The 23,867-nt window shown below is 36.6% G+C and overlaps 1 protein-coding gene across 1 annotated transcript in view; it reads right to left on the bottom strand.

Annotated features, from left to right (window-relative positions):
• EML6 (EMAP like 6) overlaps positions 1-23,867 on the bottom strand; it is a 116,557-nt gene that overhangs the window by 29,884 nt on the left and 62,806 nt on the right. The window contains exons 13-27 of the mRNA XM_075497030.1: positions 21,329-21,447; positions 20,472-20,658; positions 19,667-19,772; positions 16,003-16,096; positions 12,463-12,563; positions 10,374-10,576; positions 8,870-8,981; positions 8,009-8,136; positions 6,256-6,397; positions 4,892-5,044; positions 4,489-4,620; positions 2,633-2,721; positions 1,813-1,989; positions 1,501-1,702; positions 1,146-1,272 (exon numbers count right to left, since the gene is read on the bottom strand). Of these exons, the coding sequence (XP_075353145.1) occupies positions 1,146-1,272; positions 1,501-1,702; positions 1,813-1,989; positions 2,633-2,721; positions 4,489-4,620; positions 4,892-5,044; positions 6,256-6,397; positions 8,009-8,136; positions 8,870-8,981; positions 10,374-10,576; positions 12,463-12,563; positions 16,003-16,096; positions 19,667-19,772; positions 20,472-20,658; positions 21,329-21,447 (2,072 nt within the window). The remainder of the gene's footprint in view (positions 1-1,145; positions 1,273-1,500; positions 1,703-1,812; positions 1,990-2,632; positions 2,722-4,488; positions 4,621-4,891; positions 5,045-6,255; positions 6,398-8,008; positions 8,137-8,869; positions 8,982-10,373; positions 10,577-12,462; positions 12,564-16,002; positions 16,097-19,666; positions 19,773-20,471; positions 20,659-21,328; positions 21,448-23,867) is intronic.

Here is a 23,867-nt window from a genome sequence, read left to right on the forward strand (position 1 = left end):
CACCAGCGCTTACTTCTGCACCCGTCGTATTCCCTGAGGACTATGTATCCTGTTCTCTAACTAGGGCAGGATCCCTGTGGGGAGAACAATATGCCAGCACACTACTGGTATTGTTACCAGTCATGTGTTCTGGGTAAACTGAGGGGAAACAACTAAGCTTAAATTCTTTCTGTGGGTTAACCCACAGCAGTCCTTTTTGTCAGTGCCCAACATTGGGCAAAAGCAAGAAAACTCATGATAAAAGAATGACCACTTATAAAAAGCAATTCTATCAAAAGAAACAGCATGGATTCACAGTTGAGGCATCAACTGGATTCACAGGTGTAAATTTACTGTACAGGTTTTTATTCATCTGAACTCATGTAGTAACTGTCAGCATTCACAGGCTCTTATCCTTCCTAAAGCTCCATCCCAAAAGGGGAGTATGACACCGATGTTACCAATAAACGCCACAGGTATTTGATCAATGCGGAGCATACTTTGTACAGATATAATGTGCCTGTATCCAGTTCCAGATTACAAAGGGGAACGTACTTTACTGGTTATAGATATCCTGTTCTGTCCCAGCAGTCCTGTCCCAGTCAGAGTTTTTACTCCCCCACTCCCCTAGGTCTGTGTTTCACTGGACCTCACCCTCTATGCTTAGCTCTTACCTCTTTTCTTTACTGTCCTCTCCGCTACTGTTCTCCTTCCAATTTATTTTTTTCAGAATAATTCAGCCTAAGGCCAACATGTGCCATGGGAAATTTCAGCTTTAACGGTAACAACCTGACACAATTATAAGCAACTGAAAAACTTTCAATGAAAAACATCACCAAAAGCCTTAAGTGCTAAGTATTTACGAGCTCACCCTATGACAAACACCCTGCTGCAGACATATGTACCGCTATATATACGAATTAGGAAAGAATATAACTGCTTATGTGAACAGCAGAAGAGAACACAACACTCGCAGGTGTTTTACTGACATATACATATTTTTCTCCATCACATTAACACGTTGTACCATATGAACATCATTTTAAATGTTATCTTGTGAACTTTAAAATTCCTGTCTTATTTTGAAGGACTAATTTCAGCTGAATGAAAAGAGATTCAAAAGAATGCAATGTACATTTGGAAATGAATGCCTCTGTGTGACATACCTCTCTTCTACTGAAACTTCCTTCAGCTGTTGATGTGGTTTTGTCCCTTCCATTTCTCGGATGCTTACTGCATAGATCTTAGTGGTATAGTCAATGGCTTTTTCTCTTGCGACATCACTATCATAACCTTAGAAAAATAAAACATAAAATAAACCAAACTACCCTCATTTCATAGTGGAAGAGCAGAAAACAAGAAGATCTGCGCCAATAGAAGGAAGGAAACAAATCCTACCAAGTCCTCCCTACACTGAACTTTAGCACATGAAAGTTTCTTGCCCACCTCAAGCTAAACGCCTGCATGAGTCTCTGCGGAACAAAGACAAATTAAAGATGTATTTTACACAATCCTTTTTACCTCCATCTTCTTCTGCATCTGTGTCCGATTCTTCACTATCAACCAGCTTACTCTCCTGAATGCCCAAAAATTCTCTGGTCCAGATCATCAAAGCTGTATCAGCACCACCTACAGTCAGCAGCACAGAATCATTGTGTAACCACCGCACATTGGTTACCTGTGCGCTGTGACCCACATACTTCTTGAATTTTGCATGTTGGCCCTGTAGCACAAAGAATTCGCGTATTAGCAGTCTGACATACTGCAAACAGTGTCTTCCTTAATTCCTTTTCTTGCGTGGTTTCTAATCACAGAAATAAATACACTTACTACCTTCACTGGATATGAAAACAGCTTCACAAAACCAAAATCATCTCCCGTAGCTAAGAGCGTTCCGTCTTTTGTAAGACTAGCTGCATTTACAACGGTGACATCACTGTGCATGGGCCAAATTCCTTCACAAGTAGGACCAAGAACACATGTCCAGGTGTCCCACTCAATCTTCTCTATCTGCAATCAAAATTTCCCCCAAAGAAGTCATCTTAATACATACCAAATACACACTGGTTTTGTGCGTATATTTTTCTACATTTGATATTAACTTAATTTTTTTTAGTGTTTTTAGAAACTGTTCGCTGTTTCCAGCTAGTTAATACAAACTGCGTATCTTCATCAAAAGACTTAAAACTTTAAGCATTCCCGCTTTCCCAAGGTAGAGCACGATTTGGAGACAAATCTCCTTAAAGATTTTCTGAGGTGCTTAAACATTGGCAATTTTGTAGAAGAATTATGTGTCACAAATAATCAACATCCTTAAAAGCCATGTCACGCTGTTTAAAGATGGTTTATAACCTGTATGCACACTGATTACACAGAAAACAGGTGATTGTTCAGGAAAGGGGATTATGGGAAATGACTGCTATTAAACAAACAAAAATAAATGTAGAGATACAAACAGAAACTTGCAAGTTCTACCATTTACAAATGCTAGGAAAGACACTATACAGAATGATTAAATAATTCTAATTCTAACCACTGTAAATATAGTATTTTAAAAGGAAAAAATATACCATTTGAAGACAAAATATGCTAATTTTCAACAGTCCAGAAAAATAACTTTCACAGTAAAAAATCCAGTAAGCATAATTCGTACCTCAGCAATTCTTATAATATGCCTTTTCCCCCTTGGTGCTTCAAAAAATAGTTGTTCTTTGGCACCAGAATTGACTTGCAATAACTTTCCTGGATACGAAATAAGAATTTATTATGAATCTTATTCATTATTATGAATATTATGAACTTTCTTTTGATTGAGTGAAGAGATTTCTGGGGGTAAGCTAAGAAATTATCCTCCAGAGAGTTATTCATAGCAAAAGTAAGAGAGATGCTTAGAATCACTCTCATAAGAACCCTATACTCCTGATTCACTGCAGAAGTAATATTTTAAATACCATCCAACATCCTTAAAAAACTACTGTCTTGCAGCAAATCACCTTCTTCTGATAAGAAATATTTTGCTTGTGTTTTCATCATCATGATAATGGAAAGTAAAAAAAAAAAAAGCCTATGCTATTAATTTTCATAACAATTTTGCAAGACAGCTTTGCCAAAAGTTAAAAACATTGTAAGCTCCTGTCTCTTTTGCACTGCCTAACTGGCATATAGTCCAGCTACACACCAAACTGTCCTTGAATATGAAGTTTACCGCACCCATGCAAATACTGCGATATTATGAAGATAATCCTGTACGCAATTCATAGTATATTGGCAAGTATTTGTGCACGAAGAAGAAAAAAATGCTTTCAAATTAAGTTTTACAATATTGCTGATATAAGAAAATTAAAGGCATTTTCTGATTTTTTTTCAAATTATAACAACTATGCTAGTGTAAGAAATCCTGTGGGGATTTATTATCATAAAAGCAGTTCTACAATATCTAAACTGCATAACTGCCAGGGAAAGCACTCTGACTAAGAAACACTGGATTACATTATCAACTGCCATGAACTAGTGCACTTCCAACGGTGCTATATTTTGACTGGGCATCTTTCCCTTTGTTACACGAGCTACATTCAGTCTGTTGGAATCACTGACAACAAGAAGTGCCATATGGGACTATAGTAGTATCATGCCCTTCCTCGCTGACCTCTGTAAGACAGGTTATACAATTTAGCACGTTAATCCTTTACATCTAGAAGCTCAGTCAGAGTTTCCAATAACTACCATTAAGGGCACAAAGAATCTTCAGTTTTCTTATACTTTATATCTGCACATGTAACACATCCAAGAACTGGCTACTATAAATGTACAGGTATTATCAGAGAAATTGCTACTATTATGTGTAGACCTGTCAGTATGCAGATTATCAGGGTTGTCAGCAGTGCCAGCTCAGATGCAGCACAGCTTACTAGCTCAAGAATGGCACCCAGACCTGAACAGGTTCTGAAAGGAGGTTAGCTCCTGTTGTTGTCAGTGAGCTTGCACCACATTCTGGGACTAGCACAACAAGGGAAGCAGGGCTCAGACACACAGGTGGTTCCACGCAGAATCATATTAGGTCTGGGAAGGCTTATTTGCACGAGCTCATTATCGATCCTGCTAGACTTAATTAGTTGTGACAATAACGCTCTCTAACTTCATTGCCGTGATTGCCATGTAATGCTCAGCAAAGAAGAAAGGAAATTGGACATAAAAGGTGGAAAAGAAAAATGTGCCACACACTACAAAACTATAAAAAGAACAGGGCAAAGAAAAGCAAAGCTATGTTCATAAGTGACATTTTAGTCATATGTTGTCAGCAGTGCAGTACCGTGTACTCTGGTACAAACGCTACAAGTGAGGATGAATTCCACCAACAAATGTAATTGCACTGAACCCATATGGTGCTTGATGTTGAAAAGTCATTAGCTTTAGTAGTTACAGTTTATCTTAGTAACTGGTACGAGAACAGTTTTCTGATATTCTGTTTTACAGGCATTTTAAATCTGTTTCTCTGGTCAAATATTTTACCTCTTGAGTCCCAGTCAATGTGTGTGATATAGCTAGATGCACCTTTACAAATGCCAACTCTTTTGCTGGTAAGTACATTGTAAATATCTACAAAATTATCATGGGAAGCCACAGCCAGGTACTTTCCTGATTCTGTAAAGAAGAGACACTGAGGTTATTAAAGGTGTACATCTTATAATTATTATTGTTATGCATTTTTATTACTGTAGTGCGTCCAAAGGCACTAGGTGAGGGGTGGGCCCCATTATACTAGGCTGCATACAACCTACAGAATTCTAAATTATTTAAATGCATGGAGCACATATAAAGCCAGTCTACCTTCTGAACATTCAATCTTATGTCTAGAGGAGAAAAACAAACTCCAAGATAAACACTGCCCTTTCACTTTATCACCTGATTATACCTCGTGAAAATTTTATATCTGAGATCATTTCCTTTCTGTGGTGAAAAGAGACCATATCTTCAACAGTGTCAGCATTTACCACCAGAAAACTCCCATCATTCAACCCTACAGCCAAGGCTTTCCCATCAGGAGAAAAGGCACAGCATCGTCCACCTACAAAAGAAAATGGAAAGCAGTATCTTAAGGTTTACAAACTTGGGATCGAGAAAGCCATCAGTAAACTGCAACTGAAAGGTTTTTACATCAAGTATGTACTTTTAAAATAGACTTGTTATTTAGTAAAACAAATATGTGATAGGAGGGCTATGATTAATGTTTTACTGAATGGGAATGTACCCTCTGTATAGGCTGTTCTTGAGTTGACAATGGTGATTTGATCAGCCTTGAAACGGGTTTAGGTGCAAATACCACCTTCCCACTACGTTCTAAACACACCAATGGACAGGAGGAAAAAAACCCAAGCCAAACCAAATGCAAAACCATGCAGAAAGGAAATCCAGATGAAAATTTGAAAGACTCATTATGGGCAGCGTAACTACATGTTTTTCAGGGACACTACACTTGAAAGCTTCTTCGTTATGACTGAATAATGGTTCCTTTCAGGCAGAGCACATTTAAAACAGAGATGTACTACACTTCCTCCACTTACTTTTTGCCTCAACATTATTTCTGACCATACTCTCTCATACAGCTATCCTCATCCATCCCTGAGTTCACCTCTCCAAAACATTTGACTCTGTTTTCCCTCAGCCAATTAGAGTTCCTGTGCTCTGGATCTGTCACTGAAAATGAAGCATGTTGAATTTATACCATAAAATTTCCTGAAGGACATGAATGAGTAGATGAAATAAGAGTCATTTTGAGAAGACAGCATTTCAACATAGCTCATCTACTTTTATATGGAGGAGAGGGCAGGAAAACTGTTCATTTTCAGAGAAGTTGGTATAACATGTAAAATTCGTATTGCCACTGAAGGCTGATTGTGCTTAACATGCAGAAAAATTTACATTTGTATTTATAAGGAAACTTTTTAATGTCAGCAACAAATATGCTGCCCTGAAGTATTCTTAGGAAGGAAAATTATTCTGAGGTCAACTCGTTCCCCTTGGAATCAGAGGAAAATAAATTGAGATTCATTTTATTATTATTCATTACAACAGATTATAATCCTTTTTCTTTCTACCCTTTTCATTGATTTGGCACATGCCAAAGACAATTTACTTCCTATGCTTCCAATTTCTTAATGACGGTGTCCTCTTCCTACCTAATTAATTCCTGTGATATGCACTGAAAGCAAAGATGGAACTGTTACAGAAATAGAGTAGTATCATTACTATCACAGTGTATGGCCAAATGAGAATTACCTTTTTTGAGTTTCCTCACTGCCAGCATGCGGTGCTGGGATGAAAGTTCCCAGATTCGTAGTGTTTTATCATCACTCACTGTTGCACAGACAGGCAAGAGAGGATGAGCTGCCAAGCCCCAGACTTCTCCTTCCATATGTCCCTAAAGGAAATAATTTAATACAAGAGAAAATAATGCATTTGGGCTTATGTAATACATTCCAGCACTTGCCCTGCCTCCTTTTACAAGTCTCAGGCAATAAGGCTTTCACCATCTCCTCTCAAAAATTTTCCACATTCAGAGAGACCTGAATGTCTGGTCTGTTTCCTCTGACAAACATCTAAACTACACTCTTCCATGGTCTCCTCTGCTGCTACTAGCTGTAATTCCTTCCAGACTTGAAAGGGACAGGAAATAGTTAGGCCCCAAAAAGGACTTTATCCTGAAATCCTAATATGGGCTCATCTGTCTTCAAGGTTTATATATTTTTTTAGATCCTGGAGAACTTGTTTGCCCAACATACACATACTTAGCTCTTTTCATCTTTCCTCAGAATTCAGTTTTCAAACTTTTTAATCATTTTTCCTGCTTTTTCTAGATTTCCTTCAACTTGCATACAGGTTGTTGGCACTGGATTTCAAGGTTAAATCATTTCTTACTATTCTCAGTCTGGATTTTGGTTTGGTAACTGGTATTTTTGTTGAGATGGAAAAATACCATTAAAAGAAAAAGGGGAGGAAATGTCATGACATTTTGATCACACCTTATGTATTTTCTATTTTGCCTCAAGTTGATGCATGCAAGCATGTAATTTAAGCTGGATGGCAATTATAACACTTCTCTTTATCAGAAAACTCACAGCAATTGGGTAATTTTAAGTTAAGTTTACTATCTTGCAACCTTACTATTCATGTGAAGGGAACTATATTAGGATGAGATTGCAATTCCAAATCGGTGAATGAGTTGAATAATTTATAAAATACAACTTCACGCATTTAGGTTAGTAAGGCTGTCACGCAGGCAATACAAATTTGAAAGATTCCTTTATGAGATTAGAACTAACTGTAAAAAAAAATACCAAAGAAACAATATTTCTGTAAAAAACAATGTTAATTTAGTCAATTATAGAAAACAAAAAATAAAAACAAATTATAACTCAGTAAATTATATATACACTTTTCTACACATAGACATTAGGGTTATTCAAGACCCTAAACCAAAGCAACATCAAATACATCAGTGGACATATACATGAACATTTTTTAACCAAACTTCACAAAGTACTTTGTCTTGGAAAAAGAGGTGTCTCTATGCTTTGCAACACATGCAATGACAACCCCGTGTCACTGTAGAAAGCTGTCATAACTCTAAAACAATTTTTCACAAATTAAAGTATAGGATCCTTCAGAGTACACTGCATTATTTCAGTAAAAGCAATAAATGGAACCACACTGTCAAAATAAAATAAATTGTGTTAGCTCTACTCTTAATTTTTCATTTTTATGTTGGGTCCTAAACTACAACGTCTAAAAAAACTCATAAAAAGTCTCATCAGCCTTTGAACTTAATGGACTGTTCGTTTTACCTTCAGAATTCTGTAATCCACAGTGAATCTCAAAGTCATTTACATAAGAAAGCATCAACTTCTGCCTGAGCAAGAAAAGGAACGGCGGCCAACAGGATTAATGAAAACAGAATGAAAATGACTGGGAAAAATCTTGTAATTTCTTGTATTTCTACAGGGAATATTTTGATATGTAAGCCATACAGTACCTGAACAAGCAGAGTCATAGGACCACTTTTATCAATTTCAAGTATCTCTCCATTTTTAGTTCCCACTAGTATATGCCCATGTCCTAGACTGATGGCTCGAATAGAGGGATTGTCTTCTAAAAGTAAACCTGAAGAATACGAAGATAGTAATTTTAGGTTTTTACTGTGAAATCAAGAGCAGCCTCATATCACCTATAGTTTATACCGCTTATATCATCTATAATTAAAATCTGTTTAAAATCACGAAACATGAGATACAGTTGCCTGATCAACCTACTACATAATCCACAGATTTAATTAATAGTTCAAAGGAGGGGAGCTTGTGCTAGTCTGTATTGTGGCAATATAAAGACTGATATTTTACTGCTTTAACAGTGACAGTGTATAAGGGGTTCAGGTGCTCCAGCAACACGGACATTAATTTGGTGATTATCTGTGAATATCACTTCACAGACTTCCACAGTGATGCCTGGGGAAGTACAATTTAACAGGTCTTTCCGACTCATAGGGACCTTGGTCTCACTACATGAAATTTGGCCAGTTGAGGAAGCTAGCTGCGAAACAGAACAGATTTTGGAACAGCCAGATCACAGGCTTGTGACGTTTCTTTTTAAAATAATTTCTTCAGTGAAAACAAAGCCAAATGTCACGGAATAGAGGAGGAAATAGCAGAACAAACTAGAAATGGTAAAGATTGTGTGAAATACAATTTATATCCATCAAAACAGAAAATTCCAGCACAGAGTACTAAGTAGTGTATTACTGTTCCCTTTGTGTTCTGGTAAGATTTTACACCTATTACTACCATTTTACCAGCCTTCATGCATACAGTCCTTATTAAAACACACTGAAAAAGAATACCTTTAGAACTAGCAGATAGCGCTGCTCTTTTAATAGCGTACGTCTTCAGACATCTTTCAAACATATCATCCCAAAGTGCCACAATTCCATCTTTTCCACCAGTTACAAAACCCTGCATGATTATAGTATGAAAACATATACAAACATCAGCACTCATATATTAATATTTAAAGAGACACGTCCAAAGGCAGTATAAATTCTCCCCTGCATTTTATTCACGTGTTGAATTAAAAATCCTGGAGCCTATACCTAGGAAGAAAAAAATATAAGGGGAGAAGATTTAGAGAGTTGCTTTTCTAGGGTTATAAAGATTTATAACCATGCAGAGTGCATACTATTGTAAATAGTAATGCTGGACCATAACATTTTTCTGCATGTGGAAACAAGCTATGGAAAAATATGTGCTACATCCTTAGAAGAGGCAGTAGTTGGTAATAATAGCTTCTCAAGTTATTCCAGATTCAATGAACTTAACAGATGCTTCAAACTGAGTTCTCATAATGCATAGGGACCAATTCTTTGATTAATTCCCTTGGTAGATTCTCTTCATCTGTGCCAAGTGAGTGCAAAACACAGCATAAGTAACTAACCAACAAAACTGTAAGTGAAGAGAATGTTCAGCAGATAGAGTGCCAAGATCAAATAGAAAAATTGATGGCAAAGCTAGGAGCAATCAATTAGGGCCAGAAAGGATTGAGCCAGAGGGATGTTAACTGACCTTGATATATAAAAATGTTAATAGATAATATTCTTCTTCTCATGCTATACTTTTAAAATTGAAACTGTAATCTCAAAAAGGATATTCCATTATCAACGTCTTCAAATTGCCAGTGGATTTCAAGTGGCAAAACTTTGCCCCCACCTCATTTATGTGATGTCAATAAAGTATTTTGCCATAGTTTCTTTTAAAGATTTATTGATGCAACTGAAGGAAAACACTTTTGGTATCTGGAATAATTAACTCAGAAAAACAAAACCTTTGGATATTTGAAGGCTCGCTTGCTTAAGATACAGTGATGACAATATGAAAAAATTAATGTTTCATATTTTGGAAACTGACAATGAAAACATATTTTTGGGATCAGGTTGAAGAGGCAATGAATGTTACCTGTTACTCTCCTGTGGTTTACAAAGATGAAGATGACACGTGTGAGCACAGTGAGAAATAAATTCTGCATATTTAGAGGTCAGAAAGCTATCAGTCAGGTAGGGAGCACATATAACCTGGTGCTTACAAACACATCTATCAAATACCAGAACTCATTAATATTGGGTTTGTGCTTTTAGGTGCATTCAGATTCATCCAGTGCAACTTGTTTTCTGTTATGGTTTTGTTTATTAAAGCATCTTCAATATTAGTGCAATGTAGAACAATGTATTCCTTACATACGCATGTACAAAACCTGAGTAACTTCGTTGGGAGATATGTTAGTTACACACTTCTAAAATCCAGTACTGCAACAAAAAAAATAAAGATGAATGGATCACATACGCTGATAAATACCTTATCCAATGCATGCATGGCAAATACAGGTCCATCATGGGCTTTCACTGTCTTAAGCAACAGAGTATCCTTCCAGATATAAATGTCTCCAGTAGCAGCGCCAGAGAAAACTAGATCTTCTATTCGCCCATATGAAACACTCATCATAGTTTCCAATTTTCCAGTAGTTCCAAATGTTCCTCGTTTTGAGGTAAAGCCTCCACCTGCAATATAAACAAAAGTAAGTCTTTTTATATTTCGGTTTGTAGCTGTAGTGCTGTAAAGGACAAATGTCTTGACCGCATGATCTCTTGTGACTGCCTCAGACATAGTAGATAATAGAAATACTGAAAACATAGTGCACAAGGGAAAAACATAATAAAAGAAAGTCAATCTAGCAATGACAGTTTTGAAGCAGTACAGGCTCTATTTTTCAGACTGTTATTTCCAAGCAAAAGACAAATTTTGGTGAGGAATTGTGTAAAAAGAATTAATACAATGGCTGGCAGAATACTTTTTGCACAGAACAGCCTGCCAAGCTCCTGCAAAGCTTTTTCCCTTTAGAGGTGACCAGAACTACACATGAGATACGAGCGGTTTGTTTTAGTTGTCCACTGGCAACCTGACAATTTGACAGCAGTTCTGCAGAATGAACGGCAGGATTTGCTCCTCTTCTGATTGTCAGAGAACCACGTTGCCACAGCCTTACTTTGGTTCAGAAAGCACGAAGTAGCCATATGCGCCCATGAATTGAGTGCTTATAGACAAAAATACACATGCAATTACAAAATAATATAGGCAGTGGTGTCCTTGCTTCAAGTCACCCTGTATTTCACAGTTAACACCAGACTGATAGTCCCAATTCCACTGAGCAAATCTTAATTCAAAATACACCGTTTTTATTGCAAAGAGACTATTCTTGGAGTAAGGTACTGCTTAATGCAAATTCCTGTAATAGAGTTTGGCAAAGAGCATGCAAGTCTATTTAATTACTACAAAAATAACCTAAACATAAAAAATGTAATTTTTAAACTGAGAGCACCTGAGCCACTTGAATGCTGTAAAGTACGGGATAAGTATAGGAACTTTGTAAAACTATCTAATTTTGAGTTGTCTTGAGCTCTATTTTTAGCTGCCCTTGTGCTGCCTACCTTTGCTGAAATTTACACACAGAAGATGCTCTCAGAGATCTTTTTACTGAGTACTTGTGCAATGTGTATATGATTACAAGATGTGAAGAACAAAAAATCCAGTCCCGCGTAAAAAATATCCTCAATCAGAAACCAACTTTGCTGTCTTTCTCAGTTTGACTGAACAGTCTAGACTGATAGCTACTTCCCATTCTGAATATTTTGCTTGTTAGTTTGCAGAATCTTATCCTGTTTTTAAATAACAGAAAACACCTTTTAATTTTTCATTATTTAGAAAAGGAAATGAACTTCCTGTGTCATACAAAAAATATATTACCTTGATTCTTGCGATACCACGTCATGATTTTTAGCCTGATAGATAACATATAAATTACTATAACTGAACTTCTGCAAAATACCTGGTTCTTTATTTCTTTTTTTTTTGCCCAGGCACATATTTCAAGGTCCATCCTCAAACCTATCTCTCCAGCCTGGCACGCTGAAACATGCTTCATCTCTGGAAGTCATCTCTGATGACTGAAAAACAGCTCTATCTTGAAACTGAAGGATTGCTGAAGTGTTACATCAGTACCTGAAGTGCAAGCACTACCATTTTTAGCAGTCTGCCAGAGGCACCTAAGATTCTTAGCTACCAGCTGGCATTTTCACAACAAGGGTCATGATCTGCCTAAGTGAATTACAGGACTGCATGTTTTCTGAGACTCAAGGATGCTTGTTCAGGAGAAATCCTTAACAGTATGACTTGAGTTAAAAAACAATTACCTGGAAATGACTTCCAAAGAGAAAGGAATATTGTGACATTTGCTGATTCAGTGGTAGGTTTTCACCCCTTTAGTATTTTGGTAACTAGAAAATTGCTTTACAAATGAAACAAATTCTTAAACTGAGAACATGATGTTCCTGTATTAAAAATATATACATTCTCAAATAAATTAAATATAAAATATTCAATACAGTACCTGTTTGCTGCCAAAATTTGATGTGCTTCATCCCAACTGTGACTAGTTTGTCTACATGATGTGGATTACACTTCACTACAAATATTTTATCTTTATGGCCCCTGAAATAAAAATAAAAATTAAAAAACACGGTAAGGGATGACTTAACATTTGCAGCTAAATGGCATTTCATGCAAAATGTAGTCTTCAACAATGAGAATCTAATCACCATGACTGTCATACTCTTGGTGCAAATACAACAGTATGGATCTATAACACTATGAGGATTGGCCGATCACTCACAGAGTCTATGTCTACGTTATCTTTACCCATCATTACCCTACCTAACAAAAAGTAGAGCACCGTATTTCTAATCTGCAAGAGTTTAGCCTTGGAAGTCTGACCCACAGAGTTGGCAGAATGTATTTGAGCACACACCGTATAGGAATTAGACTACAGAAATGTGGTGAATAAAAATTGTCTCCCACTGAATTTCAGTTCAGTTAAGTCATAATGAAGAAGCAGGCAACAAAGGTCAATGCAATTAAGAAAAGGTATAAAGGGCAACATAAATATTTAAATGGATAAGAACTCGATAAATATTTAAAATCCTCTGTCAAGAAAAACGAGGAAATCTTTAACCTACTGTGCTTTAACAGGAAAAATAAAATAACAAATTATAAAATTATAATTTAGGGAACAGTTCATTCAGCAGCATGTACACCTTCAAATTTAGTTGTCGGGTAATTAAAGTTATTCTTGTTGGAGTATGTATTTATGGGAATTTTTAAGTTCAAGTTTCACCATTGCAAAAAATATTCCCAGACGCAAAGTAGTAATTCTTTCTATGTCAGTGTTCTAGAAAACACCAAAAGCAAAAATCACCGGCTTTTCAATATGAATTTTCAGGTTTTATACTATGATAACGTCACTTTCGTCTGACAGGTTTGGTAGATCTGAAAAATCACATGGTTCTGATAACCCTTTCGGTTTCAGAGTTTTCTCTGGGGAATCAGTCTTGACAAAAATGGGTCCTTTACACCTTTGACATGTGAAGTACATCTTCTTGCAATTCCTCCTTCTCCTGCTCCTCTGCTTTGCTATAATGATGCCCAGCCTTTCAGTTCAGGCCGGTTATGCTGCTTCTTCTGGAAGCATCTATCACAAAGGCAAAATGTACTGCCCTAAGTCCAAAATCAAACTAATTGCATCCCAGTGTGGGTGTCCGCTGTAAAATGACAAGAGTATGTCTGCCTGCGTGATAGGGTGAATAGTGCTGACACATGAGGTCTGGACTGTATGGCCTACGTTTCCACCCCAATTTCCTACAAAGGTCAGACCAAAGCACATATACAAGCCTGTGTAGTTTTTGTGTCCTTGTGTTCTGAGGGACTGGCACAGGACATTTCCTCTTACAGAGTGAAGAGAGGAGAAGAGCGTGATGTTCACTGATTTCGATTGTAAATAAATTTGACAATGCCCCCCTCAGCTCCCTTAGGGATTGCAGTCCACTAATACAACACACTAGGATCAAACCGGACCAGCACTGCATCAGCGCACAAGGCATGAGAAGCTAGTGAAAGAGCTCAGATATGTTTTGATTCTAACAGCATACGCTTACTCAATAAGGATTTTAATGAAACTAGACAGCAGATCGTAGAGCCAAGATAAATGATACAGCTTGTTTCTCTGTCTAGGAAGCAATTAAAACAATAAGAGTATATCCTGAACATTGTGACAAGAAAACAGAGAAGTCACGCTGAAATAAATCATCCCAAGAAGATTAAGCAAAAAGAATATTCACAAAAAAGAAATATAAAATAACTACAGAATAAACATGAGTGTTTGTACATAGTGAATGTACACTTCATTTTTCAGGTTTAGCCCTTTAGATGAATTCTTCTTGTGGGTCTATATGATTGCAAGGAGATGTCCTTCTATTCTTCTTGTCTGCAAGGCCATGTGAGGGTCATGTCTAAAATTTGGATGTTAACTCTCCTGTCTTGGTTTTTGTCTCTCTCTTTATATGTCCTACTCTGCTTACCAGAATGGGGGACTTGCTTTTAGGCACTGCTAAAATACAAACAATAATTTCAGTTAGAACTTTGCACAAGATAAACTATTTTTATGCTTTCTGTGAGGACCCTGCATATTTTCAAAATAATAGATTAGCAATAATAGTAGATACATTGGGTACATATGGTATCATACACTGAAAAGAACCCGAGTACTTAATCATATATCTCTCCTGCGAGCACCAAGAGACAGGCAGCCATACAGCCCATCATTATCTTGTTTTTAAAGGCTTAGCAGGTCTCTATGGGAATATATAAGGTATTTCTTCACTTGTGAGTCTGAAGCACAATCTGTCTGGAGACAGTATAATTAGGATTGGAAAGCAAAGGAAAATGCCACGTTTTACAACACAGACAACACTGTTGCTAAGCAAGCTCTACATCACAAATTTTAAATAGGATTTAAAATCTTGCTGTCTAATAAACTGGATGTCTGAGACAAAATTATATAGCTAATATAGATTACGGTACACACACACTTGGATCAAAACGTTTATTTATTCAGTAATGGTATACTACTAAGAGACAGTGCTGCCAGGAGAAAATCTTATTATTTCTTCTGGAACACGTCACCATATAATAGTGATAATAGTGTAATACATAAAAGTATCTTTTGCAGGCACTTTTTTGCAGTTATACTAATAACTCCTACTACCAATGCTAGATGTTATATGGTTGCAGAAAGCATATGAAATGAACTCCTTGCTTTTCTGGTATGTAAGTCCATGCTTACATGAATTCTACACAATTCTAGTATCTTGACCTCAGAGGTACGTTTGATTTGCTGGACAGAAACCAGCTTCTCAAACAGTTTGACTCTTCTAATATGTACAACTAGTTTAGTATAAAAAAAAAAGTTGCAATTCAATATTTTAGAAGAAAAAAGCAAACACGTAAACCATAATCCAATCCTCTTCCCAACACCAGTCCATTCAAGCAGTTGCAAAAGTTTCTTCACTACAGGGTTATTGGCTAAGTTTTCTGTTAGTAATTGCAAAGAGCAACTATCTCAGAAAAAGCTGACTCAGAAGGAAGGCAAGATCAGTAGACCTTGAAAAATCTGTTTATAGTAGAGGGAATACTTTTTTCTTTTTAGAAAAGTGATCTGCATATGTACACTGATAGAACCCAGCATATCATCTAATGCGTAAAGGAAAATATGACATCTCTGATGACTTCTGCCATGAATCAGGAAATAAAATTGGGAGAAATTATTAACTTAACTTGAAAATCATTACATGAGCTATAATATCAATGTAGCTATCCTAACAGAAAGGCTACGGAACTCTTGACAGAAATAGTTCACAGGATTCCAAACACTAAGATGTAGATCCCAAGGTTTTTAATCTGGATATATTGCTCTGAAACACCATCCTGGTTTCAGAGAGGTGTTCTGTTTTTTCCTATAAACACAGTGATACATGTGGATGATACTATTCAGAAAAATGTAATCACAGGGCACATTTATACAGAGATGTATTCTTACCTGGTTGTCGCTAGCTTTTCTCCTTTTTTCCAATCCCAAAACACAATGGCATGATTATCATCTAGCCCAACAGATGCCAAACATTTTCCATCAGCTGTACAGAAGCAATATTTAAATGTTAAAGATGCTAACGCTTTAGCTGAAAATATAGCAGGCAATGAACACAACAAATACATTGTAAACTGAATTTCAACTGATGTATTATAAATGAAGTAAAAAAAGGAACTAATACTTCGAGAGATTAGGGTTCAGATTCACTGACAGCCTTCAGTTCCTACAGTAGACTGTGTACAGAATTAGACAAATGAACTGAGACAGACAGTCAACTGCCCAACCTCTTAAGATGACTGAAGTGTATAACCGCTGCCAGTTTTATCCACAAGGAGGATTCATATTGCAATACTTAGCACCAAAATGAAAACCTATGGGGTGATGACACAAACTGGAATCCATAGATTTCACAGAGCACTCTCCTAACCCATGACCTAGCCTTCCTCTTCTGAACTAAGGTGACTTTAAATATGGCATCCCCCTTATCAGAGACAGAACAGGTTGTGTTATAGGTCACAAGATTTTTCTGCTTAATTAACTGGACGATTACAAGACAGGCTATTCTTTTCTAGAAAAGGCATTCTTTTGACTTCATTATCTTCTATTATGTTTGTATGTCTGACCTAATTTAGGGGTTTTTTAATTTGTATTCCTTATCAAACCATTGATCTTTCCCAAAGGCAGACACAAAACATTCCTGTGTGTAAGTACAAGGAAGGTAGGTAGGATCAAAGAAGACAATGAAAGTCAATTTCATAAAGTCTGAGTACTCCAAAATCACATTACATTTTATTTGAAATACTTCTGATCAGATGATGCTTCTTTTCTTTTGCTTGAAATGGTGACAAGAATTATCAGCGTATAATGAAATGGGTGGTTAAAAGTTAATGGGCAATGTAATGAAACTATAAATATGATAGAAAATTATAAGGCTAAAATAAACTGCTGGCTATCGTCTCTTCTACTGCAGGAAAGACACAGCACTGCTGATAACGAGAGGAAGAAAAGCAAGAACAGACTATCACACATAATTCAACAGTACCTAGGCATCCTTGCTACGTGTATGAAATGATGATAAACAAGACCATTGTTACAAACTTTTAGAGACAAACTACTGTCATGGAATTTTGAACATTTTAAAAAAAACTAAACCATAATTGCTGAAGTATATGATAAGAGAATTGAACTTCATAGGTTGTACCAGGAGCTGAGTACCTGTTTTTTTTTTTTTAACTGAAGAAAAGTTAAAGGTGGAGGAAGTAAAGAACTGGTGAGACGGCCAAAAGAGTGAACAAAAGCAATGATCTGAGAATGTTACTTCATGTAGAAGTTAACAGATGTTAAGGACTCTGTGCTTAAGCATATTTGACTTCAAGAATAAAAAGAGTGCTACTGGTATAAGTTACTCCATTAGAACTACTTCAAAGTTCATAAGGCTGAATAGTCCCACAGCTGGACTGGGCTCACAGTATTTAGCAACTGAGTTCTATGAGAAGCAAGTCAAGAAGGAGAAGGGGAATTACAGAAAGAGGAAAAGAGTTCACAGTTGAGTGAAACAGGCCTAGATGGAAGGAGCATAAGTAGGCAGGAAGGAATGAAGTTGAAAAACAGGACAGGAAAACAAAACTGACTTTATTTAAAAAAAAATATTAAAAAAAAGAAAAAGAAAATAAAGACACGAACAAGGAGACAAAAAGTTAATGAGAAAAGGAAGCAAAGGAGACAGTAAGAACTATAACAGTTTTAGTGAGATAAAATGCTATGAAGATAGCTGATACGAAAGGTAAATATGCAGTAATATGTATTACGTAAGAGGTATATTTGTATATTTTGAAGACAATAATTGTTTTTAGGGGTAACTCAATTATGTAAACGGAACATGTTGACAAAATTTTGCTGGTAAGAATACAATTTAAAACTTTATACACTTGAAACAGGAGGTTTTATGCGCTAATAGGGGCTATACACTCTGATTACTATGCAAAATTACAGACGTTACATTAGCCACCAGAGGGCACAACCAAACATTGCATGAATGAAATTATAATCCTCGAATCATAACATCATCAGAACGGTCCTACAAAAGTGACCCAGCCCTGTACCCTGTTTTCAGTAATGGCCAATAGCAGATGTTTCTGAGTGCGTAAGGACAGAGAGAACTGGTAGTATAGAGTCAGCTGCCAGACCAAGTACAGCCAAAAGAGGTCCGGAGTTTTGGGTTTCTTTCTTTAAGCTTCAAGTAGTGTGACCTGAACCTGATTTAGAAATAGCTATTATTAACACAATGAAAACTCCCTACCTAAGACCAAAGTAGCACTCTGATCCCGTAGTGAGGTGCATATTTGCGCAACTATCTGCTCCTCTCTATGCCAGGAATCTGAACTAAAGCCAGTTAGGAATGCAATATGTGCATTCTCAGGATCAGGTCCTAAAGCGATACTGTAATGATGCCAGTGGTTGCTACTTTTAAAAAAAGGGCTTTATTTTTTTGTATAGATTTACCTCCACAGAATATGTGGCCAGCTTATTCTTTAGGCTTTTATAGAGGTACATGGATTCTAATACACGGAGTACTACTATCTGTACAGGGATCTAATTTTTGTTAAAAATGTAAATCACAAATTAAGTATTTTCTAAATATATGAATGTTAGTTCAACTAGGGATCTTAATGAGAAGTTTTTTAACATCTATGCACACTACGTCAATTAGATCATCTTTATCCATTTTCGCTTCTTCTAGTACCCTATCTACTTTCAGAGCTAGGTTACATGCCACAGTGGATCAGTAATTTCACATCTGAATTCCAGCTCTTGGATGAACACCAAGGCTCCTCTTCTGATAATGGAATATGACTCTGTTCCACAGACTTATCTTTGTGGAAGTAAAACTTCCTTCGTATAGTCCTGTCTCATAAATGTGATCTATGCCCTAATGAATTCTTACCATATTTCTAGAGAGGAGAATATGAAATAAATTACATTTAATTGAAAAAAAGCAGAGTTAAGAAAAGGATAGTTCAGCTAGAGTAATCTCCTTTTTTTTTAAATAGAAAAAGGAAGAACGGATTTCTAAGCACTTTTATAAAGATGCAAAAGTATGTAAAGTCACTACCATATGGATAATGTTTTTCAGTGCTGAATACAGGAATTACCCTTTGATAACTGAGACAACTTAGGTCATCCATCTCAGAAAGACAAGTAGGAGAAACAGCAGACAACTGTTCTTCTGTAAACTCACTGAAAAATGTGGGAATTGTCAGCAAATTTGAAGAATTTCTGGATGAGCCTACAGATCACATTTCCATCTCATTTATACACTTCAAGTCACCATTCTGCCTGCTTTTAAATTATTATACCACCATGTAGACAGCCACCAGAGTCCTAGCTGTACACTTGGTATTACGTATTAGACATCACAAAAATCAATTATTGATCGATTGAGAAAAGGCCCATGACCGACTTTACTATAACACGCTATTTTTATCAAAACTCTCAGCAGACATTTATGTAAAATTTGTACTGGTTGTAAAATCGCCTAGCTATTCAAATTAAGATTTCATCACAAGGATTGCTTTTTAATTAATCATTTAGAGAAATGCAGGTTGTGGCTCACCTGAAAAATCCAGCGCACACACTCCTCTTTGATGCTGGCCTTTGAGCAACGATAAACATTTCAGTGTCTGTGTGTCCCAAACATGGATAGCAGCATCTCTTCCAACCTAAATCAGAGGGTTAATCGGAGTAGCTGCTCATAGAAGTTCAAAGCACACCAATATCAGTAATTAGCACTATCACAGCTTCAAAACACTCCAGAGGTAACTACTTTTCCACTTGCCCTCTTTTATCTTTTTCAAGATCTATTTTCTCTTTTAGGGAAATATCAGTAGATACTCTCTAAAACATCAGTATTTGGTACCATATTAATTATATCATTTATCATGCTATATAAATATATTGAATACACTGAATATATCATATTCAGTACCAGGTATCAGTAGAGTGCCCAACATAAAACAGCCTTTATCCGAGTAAGGCTTTTGAATGCTACTACAGTACGAAAGTACTGAGACTGACTAATGAAACCCCCAGACCTCCTAGGATGTAGACAAAATACAGCTCCTGCATTTCACAGATGAAAGCAGAGGTTCAAAGTGAATGTAAGATTTTTTTGCAGGGCCACAGCATAAGATTGTCAGGTTTTCTGTTATATAGGAATGATTTAATAATCACCTCAAAGAGTTTCCAGTCCAGCACTCCCCAGCAGTTTGGCAGGGATATAGGAAACAATACGCAGCTTACCCATATTTAGGAGGAAACATTATACTGAAGAACAAAGAGAACCACATTTTTCCTAATTATATATTGTAAAGGGAATTTATTTCCATGTTTCACTAAGATCATCGCTTCTAAATACCCACCTGTCCGGTAGCAACATAGTCTTTCACTGGGTGAATGCTTAGGCTGAGGATGTCATCATCATGACCAAGATACAGCCTTTGAGTGTGTTGTTGCCTATTATATACAACAGCTACAGCAGCAATATGATATACTACTTCTCCAGTTTGTGTGTAGAACAAGTTATTTCGACAGTCATAGCCTCTGTAACTGAAGTAAATACAAACCAAATTATACTCTGTTTCAAAACTATTCTGGTACTTTGTGTAACAAATTGTTGAAACAATTTGTGCGTTAACTTGAATAGAGTACATCTGCAGAATCAGCTTTGGCTCAAAAATATCACAGCATACAGGCAGAGAGAGAATATTCCCACTAAGTGCAGGCATTCATGAATCTTCTCATGGCTTACTTTGCACCTAACTTCTAAATTAGTATTAATTTCACAAAAAGAATATATAATTCACAGGTAACTGCGTCCAAATAAGTTTTACAGGGACTTGGGTTCAAGCAGAAATCCATCAGGCATCTTTACAAATCACAGCTATCACGATCAACTTAACAAAGAATCTTTGCTCCAGGAAACATAAGGTGCAGTGAACAGCTAGTTTAAAACGTAATTTTATCAAATGCAATGCTGATGTATTATTTATTATATGGCTACAGTATTATAACCTTCTCTTGCTCCTTAACAAATACAACTGAAAAAAGAAAATCTATGTCTGATATTCCAAAAATTAGCCACAGTAATAATGACAAATAAATTAATTGTAGGTAAGCACTGAAAAATGCTTTGCTACATGCTCTGATGTGAATTGATTAACATTGCTAGGATGTTTTAACAATCAGAAGAAACAAATATTATCTAATATTACTCTACCCATGTATAAACTGCAACTTTAAACTGTCCTCAGGCGCTCGCTCTCTTTTAAGGAAGGGCACAGAATGGTTTTTCTCTTTACTTTGCTGTTTCAGCTGAGGTAGGTCTTCTTTGTAAACCTGAAGAATAATTGTTAAGGTTAATTGCACATCTCCAATTTTTAAAATATTTGTATATATAAATGAAAGTGACTTTCTTTTAAGTATTAAATTTAATATACATTAATGTGATGTTCAGTAGTTACAACACAGAGTAAGTCACTATTGATCCCTACAGAACTTCAGACAAAAGTAAGTGTTTTCCACACAACAAAGTCCCCTGACATGCGAGTGGCCCAGAACATTAGTCTGGAGTAGCAGCAGCAGTGTATTTTTTCTAGAAGATTCCAGTGTCACTTAGTGAAAAGGAATTTAAATATTGACTGGAACTTTTAAAGTGTCTTTTAACTTCGTATGTGCTTCAGTGTACATACTCAAAGCTGAACATAATAAATGAGTTCTATCTAGGGATTATGGTGAAATACAGAGTAACCAACAGCATTTCAGTGATTTGCCCATGTGTCCAGAATCCCGAAGTAGAATTACAGCTCTATAAATACACAAAATACTATACATTTAAATCTTTCAGAAATGCTGAAACTCTGTGGAGCTGCTAAAGATGTTTGAAGCATCTTCAAAGCTGTGGCACCAAACAAAATCCATTATAATGCTGAAATACAGCTTTATTGTTTGTTTTCTGTGCCTACATTTCTTGGATTTTGCAAAAGGACAATGAAATTGCCATTCCCACAGAAATCTTCCTGACTGCAAAGACGGAATACTGGATTTTTACAAGCAAGGTGTTCATATAACAAGCTGAGCTTTTGAAATGGTAGGCAAAGAGAGCCTTAACATATTGTGCCTGTCACTCTTATGTATTGTACTTTATCCTGAGTGTTCTCATCCATTTACTCTTGCTCCTCAGTGAATGCTACCAATGAAACAGAATATAGGATCGTCATTTTGTAACGCATCTCAAAATCTAGAATCCTCTATACTGCTTCATCTATAACGTTAAAAAAAAAACAAACCAAACCACCAAACCCAAACCCAATTCTCAAAATAATATTAATGGTTTTGTTTCCATGTGCTTTTGTAAATTATTTCATTTAACGAAATGTAAAGCGCAGCTCATGCTTGGGGTTGTCTCTCACTTCCTGTATAAGATTCTATTTTAAGTTGCTTCTAGCTTTTTCATGCATTAACCTGCCTGGAATATTGCTGTTTAACTGCCTACGACTATTTTGTCACTTTTAGTTTTTAAACCCAGACGTCCTTTTTGACACATAGACAGCGTGGAGGAGGATGCTGTCTGATTTGAATGCAGATGGAAAAGCAGGAGAAGGAGGAGGAAAGGAGGAAGAAGGATGGCACAAGCACTGTAGTGAGACTTGGAGTAAAAGAGAGGGGAGGGAGAAAATTTGACAAAACCTCTGTTGCATTTGGCAAATACGATCGCTCTCTGTAATGAAGAGGTAAAATAAGCTGTTGTCAGAAGGACCTATGTAATTTATTGCAGAATCTAGAAAGTGAGATGAAAAGACAAAGGACGGTCCTTGGCTAAAGCATGGAACATTAAAGGTGATCCTTCCACATTCTAGAAAGCAGCTCTATGTCAGCCGTTAAATCACTCAAACCAACTTGAACCAAGCTTAGTGGTTGTATTTTTCAAGCTCAGTATTTTTCAAGCTTAGTACAAGATCCCAGTTCTGGTCTGAGGAAGTTCTGACCTTTCACCATTGCAACTGATAAGGTAACAGGACAAGGTGACAAGTAATATTCTATTCACAATGACAACAGCTCCTGAAAATCAGGTCCCAGGTATTTTTAAATAGAAGCGAAAGTCAGACGACAGACAGCAGAATTTGATGTTAATGTTTCCCTTCTTTCAAAACAACGATAACAGCATCCTTCCACATCACAGACTGTTATAAAGATCAGTGTTTGCGAAGCACTCAGTATCATGAATGGAATGGAAAGAACCACAAGGAAGATAGTTCTGTCTTCAGAGACACGTTCGAGCACTGTGCAATAAAGAAGGCCATGGAATGGCCTGATGAATGAAAAAGGACTGATTAGTTTCTTGTTAGGTAAGAACTAAATATCCCATACACCAAACGAAGTAGAAGTCCTGCAGAAATGTGTAATCATAATCCATGCACCTAAAAGGGCAAAACTACATTTTATTATGGCATTTTCTAAGCTTCATGTAACTTTCTGAACTTGAAAAACGTTTTCTAATATAGCAGTGTAGGTGCAAATCGTTAGGATGCACGTTGGGTGAAACCTCACGCCAGGGAGCAGCAAGGTAAAACTGCTTTGTAAAAAGAAGAGGAGCCAAGAGCTGAGCATGGTAACAAGACCAGCCAAGAGAGAGCCCTCGCAGAAAGGGGTGCAGTCCCACAGTGCCTGAGTGATGTGAGCACAGCAGATCTGGTGACTAACCAAGTTCAGGTAACAGTTCTGATCACCAGGCAAGCCCTTAGTGACAAAGCATAAAT

Source organism: Mycteria americana, chromosome 3 (genome assembly GCF_035582795.1).
Source record: "Mycteria americana isolate JAX WOST 10 ecotype Jacksonville Zoo and Gardens chromosome 3, USCA_MyAme_1.0, whole genome shotgun sequence".
Classification (NCBI taxonomy): domain Eukaryota; kingdom Metazoa; phylum Chordata; class Aves; order Ciconiiformes; family Ciconiidae; genus Mycteria; species Mycteria americana.